This window comes from Eretmochelys imbricata, chromosome 6 (genome assembly GCF_965152235.1).
Source record: "Eretmochelys imbricata isolate rEreImb1 chromosome 6, rEreImb1.hap1, whole genome shotgun sequence".
NCBI classification, from domain to species: domain Eukaryota; kingdom Metazoa; phylum Chordata; order Testudines; family Cheloniidae; genus Eretmochelys; species Eretmochelys imbricata.
In genome coordinates this window covers 113,655,875-113,676,810 of record NC_135577.1, presented here as the reverse complement: position 1 = coordinate 113,676,810, position 20,936 = coordinate 113,655,875, and the positions used below count along the sequence as shown (strand labels likewise).

The window sequence follows — 20,936 nt, the reverse complement described above, 5'->3', positions numbered from 1 at the left end:
CTTATTCTGAGGTTAAGTAGCATGGTAACTGTTTGAAGCTGAGCTATCTTGAAATCCTAGTCAGTTTCACACTCCTATCAGAACTGCTGGGAAAGTGGTGCAGCCAAATTTCCCTCTACTAAGGGCATTTTGAAGGGGGAGACACACATACATAGAAATAAATTGAAGTGGATGACAGCAGTGCAGGAAAAGAGGCCAAGAAAAACAACAATCAATTGGATTGGTAACTGGAACAATACAAAATAAAGAGTTAATTTCGATATTAGTAACTTGTAAGACGCCCCATTGTATTAATTTTGATTGATTAAATGAGCCAAGCAAGTCAAAGGTACTAATGAGACGCAGTCATTGTACAACTCTAAACAGTCCTGGTTAAGGTTTTGAGCACAGAGACCTCGACATGCTTAGTCCTATGGCAAGCATACCATTACATTTTTAAAAAACTTTTATTAAAGATACAGAAAAAGGAAAAACAGTTAGTATTTGAAATGTAAGTATTAATTAAGACTTTCATTTTAACAATATTCCTTATTCATTTTCACTTTAGCTATAGAGTTTTCAAAAGGAAAAAAATCCTTGTTGGACAGTTTTTCCGATAGTATTAAAGAGGGTAATAACTGTCCTTTTGGGGGGCAGAGTGGAAGAAGAAAAGTCAGTTGAGAGAACTGGACTTTAACAGCTCCAGACCATGCTTCCTAGGGAAAAAAAAAAAAAAACACATAAAAGGGAAGAGCAAAGAACAGCAAAGATAGAAAATGCAGCTTTTGTCTCTGGTGCTGATTCCTATTTGCAACCTCACTGCTAGAGAAACACAGCCCAGCAAACAGTCTCATCAACCACTTCAAAACCTCACAAATTTTTACCAGTATCAGGGCTATTTAGGGGATTGCTTTAGCTGCTTCTTTGGTCATGAGGCTTTCACCAGTGTTGCAAAGGATACAGTCTTATCTCGCTATGCCAGACTCTTTAATTTAAAAAGAGATGGCAAAAAGATACAAAAGAAGAAATATGGTGGGTGAGGGAAGCATGGCAGGGGGTGGACAAAGACTCACATTCCAGGCAGTGTTCAGGATTTAGCCAAAGCCAGTGGAGGTGGCAATGTCATCTGGGTCCCTCTCTCTGGCCTGTACATCCCTCAGGCTCAGGTTAGAGAAGGCCCAACGGTCTGACGGTGAATCCCAAGGTCCCAGGCCACAGTGGAAGTGGCAGCCATTATGGTGAAGCTCACTCTTTCCAGTCCACCAGTCTCCCAGCCAACCTACTTGAGTCTCTCCCCAAAAAAAGCCACAAAGAAAAGTGATAGGGACAAGAGCCCATTCTCTCATTTTATCTACCAATTAGGCTTAATTTACAACCCACCAACTTTGGGCCATTAGTTTCCAGTCCCACACTCCTTTTGTTTACCAGGCATGACATCTCAACACAGTGCTCGAGTTATATCAGTAGGCCTTTTTGTTTGGACTAATTCAATCCATCTTCCATTTGTAGCTTTTTCCATCAACATTTGTCACAGATGATTGGAATATTTTATATTTAGTCCACTTTCCAACAGTTGGACTTACAATTGGGGGCTTACTAGGCCCAAAATGTTACCACAAACCATCTCTTTAAGTATACATGGAAAAACCTTCTCACACAAATATATGCATATATTGCAATCCTAAATTAAATGTATATAACCTTATTAAAGCGCACTGTATCTGTGCACTTGCATCTGCACACAACCCACTTATACACATAAGTCAACTGTTCACTTGTTAATACCAGTCCATCCTTAAACAAAATACAACAAATGCAGACATAATATGTCACAAACAGACCACACAGTTTAAGCTCTTTGTTTTTTTTTTTAACATTAGGATCAGGAGTGGGCAAAGAGCATTCATTGTTCACCTGGTCCAAAGTGAACGCTATCACATTTGTCCAATTCTTGCGCCTCCAGTTTTCTGTACTTTTCAATATATTCAGCTCCAGCATTCTCTTTGTTATGTACCCTGAAAAAGAAATGAAAACAAGTTAATGTATCCTTTCTAGCCTCAAGGAAAATGATAAACAAATCTCTGGGGACAACAGGGTTACTCAATAACTTCAGGGCCTCCACATCATGCTATGGCAGGATCTACCCTACAGAATGCACCACCCAGGCAGCAATGTTGTCCCTGGTACTTAGATGCTATCCTGGTTATGGCACCACATTTTCTGAACATCCTTACGTTCTGAATTCTAACCCCCCGAGTGACCAATAATGGTGGGGGAGGAGGGCTGACCATTTAGTCCTAATTTTCCCATCAAAACAGAAATTAAGATTTCTTTTGGACAAAAAGCCCAGATAATTCTGCCAAGAAAGGATTAAACAGAACACTATTATTCTTTTTTAATATCCATCTTGCATGATTTTCTGGAGGTAGAATAGTAACATGAGAAAATATGATCATATTTGCAGCCTTAAGGAAGTTTGTTATCCTTGAGATAAAAAAAGGGTGGGGGGTTGTTTTGTTTTTGCGGGGAGGAGGTAGAACAACACTATTAACGAGCATTAGATCAATGGCCTCACCTGAAATCCTAAAAGTTATATTAGTTATGTCTAAGAATCAGGAATATACCTTCTACATCCTGCCAATTCATAAAGTATTCTGTTCTACATAACACATAGCAAACAATATGAACAAGAAGAAAAGGAGTACTTGTGGCACCTTAGAGACTAACAAATTTATTTTAGCATAAGCTTTCGTGAGCTACAGCTCAATTCATCAGATGCATTCATTGGAAAATACAGTGGGGAGATTTATATACATAGTGTCAAAGTTTGACTCAGACTCACAATGTATCAGACCACTCTATTTTATTAGCAAAGCTGCTCTGCTAATACATTTAGAAGTGAGCCCCCGAGTGGGGCTTGTGTCTTTTAATTTATACAGTTTTTTGGAGAACAAGTTACAGAGAAGTTACAGACAAAAGAAGAAAAAGATTTTAGTCACCACCCTTTGAGATCCCTGAGACTAGTCACGTATCTTCAATTACCTGCCACCCTTAACAATCTCCTTTAACAGCTTCCAGTTAACTTAACTAATTGCCCTTCACACCTTCCATTCTGATGCCTGCTTCTCAGACGTGCTGGCTCTATCTTAATTGCTTCTCCATTCAAAAGCTAACTGTCCCTACGTGTGCTCCCTCAGATACTTTGTAACATGTTTTGGCATGCCCTCTCATATCAATGTATCCAGCATGTCCCCTTACACAATGTTATACTTCCACAATAGAGAACATGAAACCATGGGTGTTACCATACTCACTGTAACGAGAGTGATCACTTAAGGTGAGATATTACCAGCAGGAGATCATGGGGGAGGGGGGGTGACACACCTTTTGTAGTGATAATCAAGGTGGCCATTTCCAGCAGTTGACAAGAACGTGTGAGGAACAGTGGGGGGGAACAAACATGGGGAAATAGTTTTACTCTGTGTAATGACCCATCCACTCCCAGTCTCTATTCAAGCCTAAGTTAATTGTATCCAGTTTGCAAATTAATTCCAATTCAGCAGTCTCTTGTTGGAGTCTGTTTTTGACATTTTTTTTTGGTTGAAGTATTGCCACTTTTAGGTTTGTAATTGAGTGACCAAAGAGATTGAAGTGTTCTCCCTCTGATTTGTGTCCATTTATTCTTTTACACAGAGACTGTCCAGTTTGGCCAATGTACATAACAGAGGGGCATTGCTGGCACATATCACATTGGTAGATGTGCAGGTGAACAAGCCGCTGATAGTGTGGCTGATGTGATTAGGCCCCATGATGGTGCCCCCTGAATAGATATGTGGGCACAGTTGGCAACAGGCTTTCTTGCAAGGATAGGTTCCTGCGTTAGTGGTTCTGTTGTGTGGTGTGTGGTTGCTGGTGAGTATTTGCTTCAGGTTGGGGGGCTGTCTGTAAGCAAGGACTGGACCGTCTCCCAAGATCTGTGAGAGTGTTGGGTCGTCCTTCAGGATAGGTTGTAGATCCTTAATAATGCGTTGGAGAGGTTTTAGTTGGGGGCTGAAGGTGATGGTTAGTGGTGTTCTGTTACTTTCTTTGTTGGGCCTGTCCTGTAGTAGGTGACTTCTGGGTACTCTTCTGGCTCTGTCAATCTGTTTCTTCACTTCAGCAGGTGGATACTGTAGTTGTAAGAACGCTTGATAGAGATCTTGTAGGTGTTTGTCTCTGTCTGAGGGGTTGGAGCAAATGTGCGGTTGTATCATAGAGCTTGGCTGTAGACAATGGATCGTGTGGTGTGGTCTGGATGAAAGCTGGAGCCATGTAGGTAGGAAAAGCGGTCAGTAGGTTTCCGGTATAGGGTGGTGTTTATGTTACCATCGCTAATTAGCACTGTAGTGTCCAGGAAGTAGATCTCTTGTGTGGACTGGTCCGGGCTGAGGTTGATGGTGGGATGGAAATTGTTGAAATCATGGTGGAATTCCTCAAAGGCTTCTTTTCCATGAGTCCAGATGATGAAGATGTCATCAATGTAGCGCGAGTAGGGGCATTAGGGGACGAGAGCTGACGAAGCGTTGTTCTAAGTCAGCCATAAAAATGTTGGCATACTGTGGGGCCATGCGGGTACCCATAGCAGTGCCGCTGAGTTGAAGGTATACATTGTCCTCAAATGTGAAATAGTTATGGGTGAGGACAAAGTCACAAAGTTCAGTCACCAGGTTTGCCGTGACATTATCGGGAATACTGTTCCTGACGGCTTGTAGTCCATCTTTGTGTGGAATGTTGGTGTAGAGCGCTTCTACATCCATAGTGGCCAGGATGGTGTTTTCAGGAAGATCACCGATAGATTGTAGTTTCCTCAGGAAGTCAGTGGTGTCTCGAAGATAGCTGGGAGTGCTGGTAGCGTAGGGCCTGAAGAGGGAGTCTACATAGCCAGACAATCCTGCTGTCAGGGTGCCAATGCCTGAGAAGATGGGGCGTCCAGGATTTCCAGGTTTATGGATCTTGGGTAGCAGATAGAGTACCCCCAGGACGGGGCTCCAGGGGCGTGTCTGTGCGGATTTGTTCTTGTGCTTTTTCAGGGAGTTTCTTGAGCAAATGCTGTAGTTTCTTTTGGTAACCCTCAGTAGGATCAAAGGGTAATGGCTTGTAGAAAGTGGTGTTGGAGAGCTGCTGAGCAGCCTCTTGTTCATATTCTGACCTATTCATGATGACAACAGCACCTCCTTTGTCAGCCTTTTTGATTATGATGTCAGAGTTGTTTCTGAGGCTGTGGATGGCATTGTGTTCTGCACGGCTGAGGTTATGGGGCAAGTGATGTTGCTTTTCCACAGTTTCAGCCCGTGCATGAACAAGCTGCCTTCTGGATCCCCTCCGAAACAAGAGCAGCAGATGTACAGTAAAGAATTTAAAAGTTTGAATAATTAAAAGTGAACAATTTGGCTTATTGTTGGAGTGATACATCAAAATCTACACAGCAAAAAAAGTTTTAGTGATAATTCCTTTCTAATAATGGCTGTTTGCTTGCTTGGACTACAAAATAATTAGTCTGTCATCAGTTTCAATCATTCTGCTCCCTTCCCAGTCTACCATTTCAGTTTCTTGTCTACCCCAGCCCACCACTACAAACCCATAAATCAAAACTATGTTCTGGCAATTAGATACTACTGCAAGCACTCTGCACCCGCTGCTACTTCTGTTTAGTCCATTGCTAATCTCAGTCCATTGTTAGTTCAAACCATATTCCAATGACGTTCTCACAGAAACACTTTGTTGTACGATCATCTAGTCTATACATTTCCTTGGCCCGAACAATCAAGCAGAACACTGGGACCACTCACCCCAGGGCAGCTGCAGGGGGTTCCCCCACCAGGGCCGGGAGTTGCAGGGCTGCTGGCTGGGAGTTCCAGCCCCAGGGGAAAAAATGTCATGGAGGTCAATGGAAGCCATGGATTCCATGACCTCCGTGACACAATCGTAGCCTTAGTTATACGCAATTGAAAACAGTGCCTTACATAGGAAGTGTTAAGCAACCTTAATTATAGGGAATACTAATGCCCTCACCTATAATACAAATGCTCTATGATCTGTCATGGCTGTCTGTGGTTGGAACATAACATGTTAGTATATACCAATGAAGCCCTAAATAGCCTGTGACCTGCCTATTTTTAGAAATACTTTAGATCAGTGGATGAGCCTGAGCTGGAGCTTCCTTGGCCTCAAAGGATATGTCTACACTGCAGTTAGATACCTGCAGCTGCTCTGTGCCAGCTGGCTTGGGCAGTTCAACTGCATTGTAGATGTTCAGATTCAGGCTGAAACCTTAGCCCTAGGACCCTGTGGGGTGGGTAGTTCCCAGAGCTCTAGCTGCACACGGAGCCTAAACATCTACACCACAATTAAACAGCCCCTTATTCTGGGCCCCATGAGCCTCCGTCAGGGGCCCACTGCAGGAGTCTAACAGCAGGCAGACTTAACCAAAGAGAAGTCTGGCTGGCAAGATGTACTCTATTAAGGCACCTGGGTGATGTTTAAGGGGAAATATTTACAGAAGGTGGGATACTTTTCCTCATTTACCTTTTGCTATATGATTTAACTACTGTCATTTTTGCAGGGCTGGTACTGATTTTATTTTTTTCACTGTTTTCAACTGTTTTTAAATAACTTATTGGCACATGTTTGGAACAGACACCTTTGTGGTAGTATTATAAATCCAAACAATATAAAAAAATTAATGTCAAATGAACAAAATACAACTGTCATTTCAGAAGAATTACTAGAAGGGAAACACAGTTTAACAAGAGAAATTGTTGGCACATTCAGCTGTAAATGCTCTCAGTGCACTGAGGGCGCCTTGCTTTAAATAAATTCAGCAAGAGAAAGGTCTTCCTTTACTTGAAGCTATAAAATGACCTCCAATAGGTCAACCTGGCAAACATAACAAAAGGAAATCACTCAGTAAATTTTAAATTAGAAGACTCTTTTGAAATATCAGACAAAACAGACTCTTTTGAACAGTTTTCACAATGGAAAAAATGACAAAGCTCAGCCACTATTACATTAACATGCCAGGCCCAACTAAAGGAAAATGTCTTGTTTAATGAAACATACTAAAATATTTATACACACTGAATATAGTGCGTTTTAGGTGCTAGTATTTTAAAAATTGTTAAATGCAAAGATGTATACATAATGACGTTCCCTGAAAAATAACTGATTCCCCCAACAAGTGCTTGACCTATGAAGAGAATGTTAAGCGTAATGACAAGCAAAAATTGTTAAGGATGTGTCCTTTTAAGGAGGAAGATACTTTCTGGGGAAGAAGCAAGAGACTGTAATTTTCCACTTAATACAACTCTGTTTGTGGAGAAGGAAAAAAAAACCAAACAAACAATCTGCAACTGTTCCAGTCTTGGATTTGCCATTAATTTCACCTTAAAAAAGATGTGAATGCACCTTAAATTGGATACCATGCATAAGCTTAATCAAAATAGTTAGTGAACGATCACAAACAAAGTGTTCTTGGATGAGGTTTACAAAAAACACTTTACTGTCATGTTTCTGATACACTTATTTTTCCCACTTTAATTTCCATATTTCATTCACCAGAACACTGCTGTTAGTATGGGACTAAGAGTTATACTTAAAAACTAATGTGATTCACTTTCTAGATCAAAAAAGAAATGGTCTGAACTAAGTTGTTGCTATCCAGTACAAGAATGCTCTCCCACTTCTCTCCCAGTAGCATAGCTTCCTCTTTTCTCCTCTTCACACAAACCTCAGGAAAAAAGGACAGAAACCTAAAGCTGCAAAGGAACTGTTGTATAGGGAGCAGTACTACTACTTTAAAATTTTAGTATAATACACACAGACTGTTTCATGGCCTCTTTTCTGAAGCTAAAATAATGTGACACTTTACATAACTGAACATTTGCTATAACAGCGAATAACCTTCAACTAGGGTTTGCTGAAGGTCACAATAAAAGTGTCTTTCCTTTTACTGGCAGTTGATATTCAATACTTTGAGTTTGTAATCTTAACTACAAAGATATGCTAACTTAAAAGAAAATGTACAGCCAGGCAAAAGTCCTAATACTCAATCCTATAAGGCATGCAGAATGATTTTAGAAATTCAGCTTCAGGGCTTTATATTTACATTCTAAATAAAAAAAAAAACTGAAAATGGTAGCACTACAACAGGAAGCCACTAGTGGAAATATTACTGTTCTGAATTAGGGCAGTGTAGCCATCAAAAACTGAGTTACACAATATAAAAGCTGAACTAAGGTAAGGATTTTTAAGAGTCAATGAGTTTTATGCTCTGAACTCCCTAAGGCTCTGTAACAATGGATTTTTCAAAATTTAAAAGACATACCATTTTCTCAAAATAAAAAGCTTTATATTTAAAAATATTAAATGACTGCACAGATGTTTCTCATGCTAGTTACTTAACTTTCCTCCTCTTAGGAAATTACAAGTAAAAAAAAAGTCCATTGGCACAACTACACGTTTCAGTTGAAGTATAAGCACCAAAAACCAAACCCCACCACAATATTTATATTTTGAAGAATGGAAAAGAAAACTTTTGGTTTCAGACAAGACAATTTAGTTTCAGTGTCTGAAAAATAACAGCTTTTTACTATAACAATAGTTCTTTGAGACCTTCTGTATCCTGCCTACTCTACAGCAAAAGAAAGAGTAGCAGCCACTAACTCCAAGGAGAAAGCCACACATTCACCACAATAGCAGGCAACACCCCTGCTACTTAAAGAGGTTTGGGAGGGAAGGATGACCTTTGTGATCAGCGGAATCTTGGGATATCCTGCTGAGCTCTGTGGAATTGGCTTCCCCTTTGTGATCTGTGTCCAGTTTTGGGCCCCACACTACAAGAAGGATGTGGATAAATTGGAGAGAGTCCAGCGAAGGGCAACAACAATGATTAGGGGTCTAGAACACATGACTTATGAGGAGAGGCTGAGGGAGCTGGGATTGTTTAGCCTGCAGAAGAGAAGAATGAGGGGGGATTTGATAGCTGCTTTCAACTACCTGAAAGGGGGTTCCAAAGAGGATGGCTCTAGACTGTTCTCAATGGTAGCAGATGACAGAACGAGGAGTAATGGCCTCAAGTTGCAGTGGGGGAGGTTTAGATTGGATATTAGGAAAAACTTTTTCACTAAGAGGGTGGTGAAACACTGGAATGCGTTGCCTAGGGAGGTGGTGGAATCTCCTTCCTTGGAAGTTTTTAAGGTCAGGCTTGACAAAGCCCTGGCTGGGATGATTTAACTGGGAATTGGTCCTGCTTCGAGCAGGGGGTTGGACTAGATGACCTTCAGGGGTCCCTTCCAACCCTGATATTCTATGATTCTATGATCTCTGGGCTTCATCTTTTCTCCTCTGGTCTTTTGGTTCCACAGGACAATTTGGAAGAGCAACAGTATTCGCTCATGAACTACTCACTCAGGATACTAAAATGAGCTGTCACAGCAGGTTGTGTAACCCTTCATACCATAATTGTCCCTCTCCTTTCTTACATGCTTTAATAGGTGAAATCATTGAAATGTTTACATTTAAATTACTGTAACTCACCATACAAATTAATCCATCATAGAGATGCACAGAGCAGTTTCCCTCTCTCAAGCTATCGTTTCGGACTCTCTGCAGACATCTATATAGTGGGTACACACTGTTCATCTTTACAAGGTCTTCTTCACAAGCATAAAGCCAAGAAACTTTCATAAAACAAAAAGTGATCCTAGAGAACAAAGTAGCAGACTTCTAAGTTAAGAGTAACTCAGCCTAAATCAAGCCCTGGAAAGGAATGCTAACTTTGTAGGCCTGGCAGACTGTGCTAAATTCCAAAACAGCTACATGAAGGTTAGTGTCTAAAGGCCTTGGATTATAATACTGAAGCGTCCATTACCAACACTGCAGACACTATAATTGAGACTCAAATTAAATGTATACCTCAAATTAAAAAAAAAACCGAGGACCAAAAAAGTGCCACCAAAGTAAAAGAAGTGGTTAGAGGCAAAAACGCATCCTTTAAAAATTGGAAGTTAAATCCTATTGAGGAAAATAGAAAAGAGCATAAACTCTGGCAGGTGAGGTGTAAAAATATAATTAGGAAGGCCAAAAAAGAATTTGAAGAACAGCTAGCCAAAGACTCAAAAAGTAACAGCAAAAAAAAAAAATGTAAGTACACCAGAAGCAGGAAGCCTGCTAAGCAATCAGTGGGGCCACTGGACACTTAAAATGCTAAAAGACTACTCAAGGACAGTAAGACCATTGCAGAGAAACTAAATGAATTCTTTGAATCAGTCTTCAAGGCTGAGGATGTGAGGGAGATTCCCAAACCTGAGCAACTGTCCCAGATTGAGGTGTCATTAAGAGAAGGTTTTGGAACAAACTGGTCAATTAAATAGTAATAAGTCACCAGGACCAGATGGCATTCACCCAAGAGTTCTGAAGGAACTCAAATGTGAAATTGCAGAACTACTAACTGTGGTATATAACCTATAATTTAAATCAGCTTCTGTACCGGATGACTGGAGGATAGCTAATGTGATGCCAATTTTTCAAAAAGGCTCAAGAGTCAATCCTGGCAATTACAGGCCGGTAAGCCTAACTTCAGTACCAGGCGAATTGGTTGAAACTATAGCAAAGAACAGAATTATCAGACACACAGAAGAACATGATTTGTTGGGGTAAGAGACAACATGGATTTTGAAAAGGGAAATCATGCCTCAACAATCTATAGAATTTTCTGTGGGGGTCAACAAGCATGTCGATAACGGTGATCCAGCGGATATAGCATACTTGGACTTTTAAAAAGCCTTTAATACAGTCCCTCACCAAAGGCTCTTAAGCAAAGTAAGCACTCATGGGATAAGACGGAAGGTCCTCTCATGGATCAGTAAGTGGTTAAAAGACAGGAGACAAAGGGTAGGAATAAATGGTCAGTTTTCAGAATGGAGAGAGGTAAATAGTGATGGCCCCCGGGGTCTGTACTGGGACCAATTCTGATCAACACATTCATAATGAAGGATCTTATCAAAACTGCTTGAAGAGATTCAAAAAAGTAGTTCACTCTGGCACTTGCACTTCTTGCTGCAAGCGAGCGAGCGACCAAACAAACACACAGTTGCCCGGCTAAACAAGTCAAGAGGAAATCTAGGAAATGGAGATGGGAGAGAAGACTATTGAGTCCAAAAGGTGACTGGCTACCTTCTGGCCTAATCTGCGTAACAGGAGGAGCTACAACTGAAGTTCAGAAAGGGCTATTATTAATTAAAATGGAGAAGCAGGAATGGATAAGTACATAGTCAATTCACCGCATGTATAACAGTGGGGCACCCCAAGTAAAATACTAGAAATAGTTTTCCATACATTTACTGTGATCTAGAAAAGGGGGTGAATGGTGTGGTAACAAATTGATTACAGAACTTAAATTAGTAAATTTATAGGAAGGATTGTGATCAATTCCTGAAGAACCTAAGCAAACTAGATAACTGGGCAACACAACGGGCAGATGAAGCTAGAGAAAAGAAAGGTAAGACTACTTTACTACTTACTTCAAGGTAAGACTACAATTTGAGATTTTTCTATACACTGATGAGTTTATCTCAGGAAAGAGCTAAAATATTGTGGAAAACTAATTGAAGGCACATGCTCAATCTGCAGCACCAAAGTAAATTGTGCTGTATTGAGCAAGAGATAGGAAAAATATACAGAATTTTATCAACTGATGGTATGGTTTCACCTAAGTATTATACACAGTTTTGGTCATTGTATCTTAAAAATGACCAAGAAAGATTCAGAGAAGGATAATGAAAATGGTTAAAATGTACTGATTCAGGGATGGGTGAAGAGAAGGGGGTTAAAGGAGCAAGGGTAACATTTTCAGAAGCACTTAAGTCCCATTTCCAGAAGTGACGTAGGCTCCTAAGTCTTAAAGTCAATGATACCTAAGTGCCTAAATTACTTTTGAAAGTGTGATTTAAGTGCTTTTGAAAATTTTTCCCTAGGTCTACTAAGTGAGGAAGGAAAAACAAGAGTGAGGAGAGATAGTACAGATTGCTAACATAATGATCTCGAAAAAGCCAGTTAGATGCATCTATTGCCAATAAGATAAGAACCAGCGAGCACTCACAATTAAATGGCCACAAATTTAATGTTAAGAAGGAAATACTTTGAGCCATGTGTATTTTAACTATGGAACTACGTGAGGGATATCATTGAGGCAAACAACGTAATAATTTTTAATAAGAATTTATTCTCTAATTTACTAATTAGGATAAAATTCCTTAATACTTCAGGGTATAAGCCAATTTACCAGCTGAGGCCAAGCACAAATGTCCACCTAATGGTACTGTAGTAAGTGGGGGGAATTATGCCTCCCGAGGAAGCATTCAGGATTGGCCACTGGATATCAGACTAGATTAACTATTGATCTGCTTTGAATCATCCCTAATTCAAAGCCTCACTGAATAGGGATTTGAAGTTTATATGAAGGCATATATAGTATGGATGCTGAGTTTCACTGTTTTATGTCAATGCAATGTTAAAGAACATTTTCAATTTACATCCCCACAAAATACATTAAGGTAACAAGCAAAGCATTGTAGATACAATATCTTTAAAGACTGCTGCTCACTGTGGTTTTAAAGTCATGTATCTTCCAGTATTCACCTTCTTGCTTTTTAAAGTTTATATTGTCCAGGTATTGTACAACAGTTTATTTTCTGATACAATACAATCTGATATACTTTTCGAAAAAAAAGTGGTGACACACTAACTGTACTGGAAGAGAGGTGGCAGGAAACATTTTAATTTCAACTGAAAATTTGTGACGACAGTTCTGTCATTATAAGCCCAGCTCTTTTCCTTTTTCATAGTACCATATACAATGCAATGTGAAAACCTTCCAGTTGAAGATGATTAATGCTGACATCTGAATTTTTCCAATGTTTAAGTAGTATCAGCTTTAATAACAGCCATACACATCATCCTTTATATTGCATGACATTTGGAACAGTTTTACACAATCCCTGTTCTTCCAACAATTCAACAAAACAGTGGAGAGGTAAAAGAGGAGAGAACAATACTTACAGCAGAAGAGAGAGTCACTAAAACAAACAATACAGAGAGAAGAACAGAAGGCATTTTATATATCATGCCTGCTGTTTAGATTAATAGGAACAGACCTGATAACTGGAACGGAAAATGGCTGCTTCAGCGACCTTTAGCATGCACAATATCATCCCTGAAAATGAAACCTGAAGTGGATATTTTCAATATAATCAACAAGAAAAAAGAACAAGAGATTCACATTCAGTTAAGGGAGAAAAAAAAGTCTATGGTAAGACTTAAAATCCTGTTTTTACTTCAGTCTGAGTTTAATTTACGCCATTGTTCTAACCCTTTATTATTATTAGATTAATATATTTTCCATGGGGTACTGTAGTGGTGCGAAGTTGCTTCTTTAACTACATCTGAAATGATAATTAAAAATGCTAACAGCTAAACTCTACAACTAAAAACAGTTTTAATGCCATGAGATGAAATTCATCAGAAAACAGAGTATTATGATAGCCTAAAAATCTCTGAGCAACTACCTTGTAAGTTGCTTTTTACTGTCACTGCTCAGTTAAGAGCTTTCACAAGATCTCACCAGAAAATGATTACTGTTACACATTTACAACTGTAAAGAAACAGCCTCATATATATTTCCCCCACACTAACAGAATACGAAAAATCTTTAGCATCTAAGTGACCTGAAAGTTTAGACAGACAATAAAAGGAACAGTTATTTTTAGCGCTCTAAAGGTATAAAAATACAGCACCAAATTCTGACCTACAGCTATGCACAGCCAATCATCACATCATGCGACAGTCTTAACTTTAGCTAGAAGCGCATCTGTAGTTGCTTCAGATATTGTTATTCGTCTGACGACCAACAATACCTTTGGATGTATTTAGCAAAAAGCATCTGAAATCGCTGCCATCTTTTTTTAAATTGCTGCCATAGGCAGAACTCAATTCAAAGGTAGGAGACCTTAATGGACTCTGTGGAAAGTACTTAGTTGCCAATGCTAGGTCAACAGGATTTCTCTCTACATTACAAGATGAATTAAACTTAAAAGCAGAAGGAATCGAAATCTCATGCTCAGTCCAGACAGTTATTCTTCCAAGCACAGTTTGAGTAAATTGGGAAAACTTTTTTTCTTTCAATAGTGGCTACAGCTCAGAAACCGAGTATGCTAGAATAAGAAGAGATCTCAATTCAAGCAAACTCAACCGCAACAACTGGTTCACAAACAAGTGCATCAAAGGTACAGTATGTTATTTTACCCAAGTTAGTGTACTGTTTTGTAATAAATGTGACAAAGTTACACCTATATAACAAAAATATATAATTTAATTTCTGTTACAGTTTTCCAGATGCTAATGAGTAAATAAGAAAAATGTATTTAAAATAAAATACAGGTATGGGATTTTAAAGAGTGACAAATGCAGAATCACACTACCTATCTCTAAATATTGAACAACAACTGCTTAGGAATTCCTTTAACTGAAAGTTTATCATTTTGATCATCATATATTAAAAGCATTTCAGGATAACAATTTATCAAATGATATTTTCTACTAAGGATGACAATTCAGTTTCAAAGTCTAGTAAATTTTAGTATGATTTAATGGTGCAGATAAAACTACCGAAGAGATAAACTGCTACAACAGTCTCTTTCCATCTTTGTAAAAATGGTAACATGTCATATTTAATTTGAGGTTGGAGGCTTTGATCAGTTACATCTTAAAGTGTATTAAAAAACTATTTTAACATTGAGCATATGCACATCTATATCAAACGCACCACAAAAAGCATTCTGAATTTTCTATTAATCTTTTTCATGGAAAACAAACACTACAGTTTACCATACAAAGCACTATAATGTTCAATCTTCTCATAGCTAAAAAATGCCACTTTTTGGTTGGATGAAGTGGTCAAAAAATGATTCCTACAAATCTGCCAAATATCCTGGCTCAGAAGTAGTGACCAAGACCCTGCTGAGGGAATTGAAATGGCACCTGAAAGAGCGTGAAAGATTAGTACAAGAGATTGAAAATGAACAAAGAGTCCAGAAAAATGGTGTGGATTACAACTGGCTGAAGAACTACCAAAATCCTCAAGCCACAATCCCAGCTACTGAACAAAGGCAGCTTGAAGTCCTTTGTTCACAAATTCAACCTTGCCAAACTGGAACTGTTCTTAGCAGGTAACAATTTTTCTTTCTTGTTACTGTAATTGTCACTTTCTAGGCAACAATTAAGTTCTCCTTATTGTTGTTCAACATTCCAATTCAAAGTTGTTAAAATTTGGTTGTGTTTTTTTCCCCAAAGTAACAATGATTAGGAATTTAAATTAAGACTTATTTGTATAGCTTCCTATAGCTTTTCTAGAAATAACTCTTTAATTTCATAACACAGTATACTGACTAAAGGTCTTCTATATTTTTATTGCATGATCTTCAAAGCACCAGAGAGATTATATAATGCTTAGACATCTGACACCCATCATTTACCTGATGACCACAGAATTGAGTTAGAGTATTAACACAATATTTTATATACAAGCCTCCAGTCTCTTCACATTTTAAAGGGATTGCAATTAAGCATGTCCCAACATTTAGTTAAAACACACATCAATAATTAACTTTTTCTACGTGATATTTTATATGTAAATTCCCCAAATGATATATTTTTAATATAGTTTCCTGGGCTGAGTGGGAAGAATAGAACAAACCTATGATCCCTTTAAAGCCCAAAAAATACTTGAGGGCAAAGTCAGTTTAAATCAATTTACCAAGACAGCTTAATACAAAAAAAAAAAAAAAATAGTATCCACCAATCTTAACAGCTGTACTACATCCAAATGCATTGTAGGAGCTTTTTTATTTTTCTCTTCTTTTTTTGGAATAAAGGAAACAAGTGAGGCCAGAAAGTAGTTTTTTCCCCTAAAAAAAGGAAGAGGAGGAAAAGTGTTCTGGAATAGTTTTCAGCACTGACAAATTACATTTCAATTCTTTTTTTGTTTCTAGATTTCGTGAAGTTTTGGCAGAAAATGATGTCTTACCATGGGAAATAGTCTACATATTCAAGCAAGTTTTAAAAGATTTTCTAACTACAACTGAGAAGGAAAACCAACAAGACCAACTGGTAGATGTATGGAATACAAATTGCTCTGAACATTTCACAGTGCCTGGTTACAGCTCTAACAAATCGGACAAAGATGAAATTCCCACAGTTTCAAGTTACGTTGACAAAAATACACAGAGCATGTTTCCCACTTTTTCTCACCGAATCTGGAATCTTCCACATTACTATCCATCAAGTTAAAATTTTTCTTCAGTTATCTGAGTTCCCTTTTATCATCCCAATTCAGAGACGTAAAAACATATAGGAATAAGAAATATGGCATGCTCCCCTTTGTTGCAAGCTCAGAATTTTAAATCCCTAATTATAGTATCTATACATTTTACAAACTTTAATTAAAATCATTAGCCTTTTTACCATTACTATTCCAAGGATGTTGTGTTTAAGGGCACCTTTTAATATAAAGATATGAAAAATATAACCGTAGATCTTTCCAAAAATGTTGAAACTATCCTATTTGTACTGTACCTATAACATCTACTGTAACAAGCAATAGCCATTTTCCATATTTCAAAATCCGATCACTGTGCAAAATGTTAACAGGGACTTCTGTTCAGTAGTCTACATAGTTTTTTGAGATTCTTCTTAGGAAACAATATACAGTGTGTGAGGTATGCTTTAAAACAGTAATCAATTTATTCAATATAACTGAGAAGTTCTGATGATGAAAACTATTACACAAGTCCAACAAGAACTTGTAAAAATAATCAAAAGTTATAACATTGTCTGTACTGCTTATGGTTAGTTTTCTGAACTGTTTTCTGCATATGTTGCAATACTGCAAAGCTCCTCAAATGAAGAGAAACGATCTGGATATTTAACTAGCTTTAGTGGCTCGTTGAAAAGACTTAGAGATACCTTTTTATTTCAAAATAAAAATGGTTTTACTTCATCTCCTTGCTTTTCTTGGAAAAAGTTAATTCTTAATCAGGGCTGCAGAATAACTTTGTGATTTTGGTATCTTACAGAATCAGCTTTCTGTAGTGGTGAATGAGTCTGAAAACTTGTTCCAGAAGTTATACATTACTTGAGCATTTGAAATTTAAAAAAACAGACATAAAAGTCTTTTAGTTGTTGCCCCAAGCCATCAATATGGGATCATAATAAAGTTGTATTAGACTCAACTGACATGTAGTAACTGTGGCCTCAACTGGCACAATTAGAGCAGAAAAATCAATGATCATGATGCAAAAACCCACTTTTGCTGCAATTGTGACAGGGCTAGATTTGACTCCCACCATCACAGAAGGAAGATTTCTGCACACTTTTGTTACACAAAAAGCTTCTTCCTCCAGATGTTCTTTTCTTTTGTTAGTCTGTCACACCATTAAAAAAGAAAAATTGGCTCCAATTCTAAGTGTCTTTTCACAAAGGCACTATGGAGAAACAGTTCCTCTGCTTATTCTCCTTCTACAGTATACCAGTAAGACACTTCAATAGAATTCCTCAACACGTAGAGAAAGGACAACTGAAGCTTTGAGAAATATTCATTTACAGATTTCCAGATTAAAAAATAAAGGTTATAATGAAGTTAAGGTTGAGTAGACAAAACAAGAACACATTAGAATTTTTAAAACACTCAAACTTTGAAAAGCTTGAAAATACAAAGAACATTCCAAGTACGAAAAACTAACTGGAAAACAGACTCATGCGATAAAGGTCACTATCTTCTGCCTTCATTTAGTGCTTTGCAAGACAGTCTAAAAAAATTTTTCTTTTTTTCTGAAAGTTTAGTTAACCAAGAGCTCATTTTCCGAAGAGCTTATACTCCTATAACTGCCTATAACTCTAGACATGGAATAGTTTTCCACACACATAGGAACAGGCCTCCCCATACCTTCTGAGCTTTAGAATATTTAGTAACTCATTGGAGACTCTATGACAAACACTGGGAAACGAGAGTGAACCCTCACAAGCATCCTAAGGCACAGAGAGTATATCTAGGCTACAACCAGAGGCAAGTAAGACATGCAGACTCATGCTAAAGCACTAAAACAGCTGCACTTGGGCTTTAGAGACTGAGCTGCAAGGTTTACACAACTGTTTGTAGCACCTCAGCACAAGCTTAAGTCTGTCGACCTAGGCTCTGAGACTCACTGCCACAGGCTGTGTGGATATATCCGGGAGGGGGGGCAATGAGCTTACATCTCATAGTGGCAGCAGCCCTACAAAAAACCTCCTGAAACTAATGAGCATATCAAGTAGGTCCAAAGGAAGGGAGTGAACATCCTCCTGATCACTCATTCTAGCCTCAACATCATGCAACACTCAGGTCTGTAGAAGCAGAGTTCCTTTCCTATAATTCTCAGGAATTCCACAGGGAGAGATGACTGTGTGAGAACAGGGAGACTTTGGTAGGAAGAAGCAAAAGGGGCATATCCTATGATTCCTGAGATCTAAGAGAGGGGATTAACCTGTTGAGCCTTTTGATGGACTTTTTTTTTTTCCATTGTCAAATGCCCAAGAAGTTATACTTTGAGCTCTCTCTCTCTCTCTCTCTGCAAGAGAAAGTGAAAAGTAATTGAATGTTTACAATTCCAGGACTTGGACATGCTATACTAAGCGTTCCAGAATTGACATTCTCTGGTGTAGCTCAAAAAAAAACAAAACTAATTTCTTTAATATGATGAAAATTTTGGTCACATGCAATAGACCTTTGCTATGGGAGTCCACTTAAATAGTGGTATCTTTCTATTTTGCCCTTTTCTAATTAAAAATGGTAAAGGAGTTTCAAAACTACTTCCTTGTTAGGTCAGGGTATCAAGGCTGAAAAATCTATCACTTAGTGGTCAAACCATCATTCTGCTGCAGTACATAACTAACATGGACTTCCAAAGAAGGCTAGCCTCAAACAATATGAGATCAACAGCACAGTATTCACAGTTAGACACAAAGATTTATGAGTATAGTATACTCCCAATTATTGGAACAGCATGGGGGACAGAGATTTTATTCAGGTAACTGGGAGTTTGGATAAGTACAGGAGTGGCAGCAAGCCTTCCGCAGCTCCACTGTCATGGCCCTGCTCATTCACTCCTGTAACAGCAGGCTGCAGAGGGCTCCCTTTGCTGCCACTCCTGCCCTCTTGATTATTGCAGGCACAATGTGGGGGTAAGGCTGCGGTTCTGGAGAAGCAGAGACCAACCGCGAGCCAGGACTCTGCCCTGCCAAGTCCACAGCCTTCCTTGAACCTGGAGCCTTCAAGGATCAGGTGTGACCAGCACTGTGGCAGCACAGAAAACCTGTCACAGCCCTGCTCACTCACCCCCACGACATCAGAGTTGCAGGCTGGCTGGCATCCCCCACACCTAGGGAGGCAGGCTCATCATCCTCCTCCTCAAAGTCCTGGCCGGGGTACCTACTCTATTACCCAAATCTCCCTGTTATCTGAATCCCTTCTTTGCCCCCTACAGTCCGTGTTCCCCCACCCTCAACATGAACTACATATGGGAAAAGGAAGGGATTCAGACAACAGGGAGGAGGTTTGGATAACCCCAAGTAACACGGTATTGGATAAACAGGAGCATACTGAATGGCTGAAAAACTCTATTAGTGCTAACAAACCTGCTACCCACCGTGTGGCTTGTGGAGAACTAACATCTTCTGGCAAAAAAATGTGCTAAGATAACCTCACTCTTGTAATTAATGGTCTCTCAAGAACTTCACTCTACATGAGCTCCCACCCATGGCTACGTTTCTCAAATCTGTCCCTGTCTTGGCTCATGATAGTTTTGCCCGAGTACTAGCCCACACCCAGTTCAAGCCCCACAGCGAGGCCAGGCCATCCCCTCCCCCGCTCAGGAGCCTCAGGCGGGCCAGAGGTCTCCGTCTGCTGTACCACGGCAGAGGAAGTTTTCTATTGGCGGGCGCTGATCCCCAGGCCGCTCCCCACCACCTCTCTGCCCAAGGAAAGAGCCGCGGCAGTGGGGCCGGGCCACTCCAGATCCGTGGCAGGGGAATAATCCCGGCCCGGCGGCGGGGTCAAACCACAGCACCGCTCCCGTCCCGTCCCCGGGTGGCTCCTACACTCACCCGGCGGCGGGCGGCTCCCACGCGGGGGGCCTGGAGCCGCGGCGGGGGGCAGGCACGGCGGCCTGAGGCTCACCGCCCAGTAACTCGACATTAGTGACCGTCTTGCCGAGAGTGAACCAGTCACTGATCTGGTCGAGGGTGAGATTCCGCAGCATGGCGGGGCCGGGACCGCAAAGGAAAGGACTAGAGGCTCCCCGCAACAGTTGGCCGGACCACACCTCACGGGGCGCCTGCACGTGCACGCCGCGCGCTCGCCCGGCTCCGCCCAGCCCCGACCCCACCCCCTGCAGCCACGTGCTCACACTGCGCAGCCGCGGCGAGGACGTGAGCTGCTCAGTTTCCCGCGCTGCGTTCAGTGAGGTTCCCTTCGCATCGCCCTGGTCCCTCCAAATCCTTCCTGCGGTGCCAAGGATGAGCCCCCACTACAGCGTCCTCCCCTCCAACACCTAGAAGGGCACCAACCGCACCCTCTCCTCCCTGATCCCAGCCAACCTCTCCCTCATCCCAGGGTAATGCGCCCCTCCCTCCTTGAATCCCAGCAGCCACTGTCAGCAAATCCCCCTAACCACCGCCATAGGTTACACACACCCCATAACCCGTATGACTCCCACCTGGCAAATCCCGCTCCTGCCCGAAGACAAGCCATCCCCCAGACTGCCTGGGGAAGGCCGCGCAGGACACAGGTTGTACAGTACTCCCCCTCCTAAGGGCTGTTGGGGTTCCTCTCC

The 20,936-nt window shown here is 40.2% G+C and overlaps 2 protein-coding genes across 2 annotated transcripts in view; one reads left to right on the top strand and one right to left on the bottom strand.

The window, feature by feature from the left end:
• Window positions 1-20,363, bottom strand: part of TDRD9 (tudor domain containing 9) — a 146,492-nt gene extending 126,129 nt beyond the window's left edge. Inside the window, exons 1-2 of the mRNA XM_077820530.1 lie at window positions 20,209-20,363; window positions 1,894-1,994 (exon numbers count right to left, since the gene is read on the bottom strand). Coding sequence (XP_077676656.1) covers window positions 1,894-1,994; window positions 20,209-20,363 — 256 coding nt within the window. The remainder of the gene's footprint in view (window positions 1-1,893; window positions 1,995-20,208) is intronic.
• Window positions 14,941-16,359, top strand: RD3L (RD3 like). Its single transcript, XM_077820531.1, has 2 exons — window positions 14,941-15,239; window positions 16,062-16,359. The coding sequence occupies exons 1-2, from the start codon at window positions 14,941-14,943 to the stop codon at window positions 16,357-16,359; spliced, it is 597 nt and encodes a 198-aa protein (XP_077676657.1).
• Window positions 20,364-20,936: the final 573 nt, after the last annotated feature.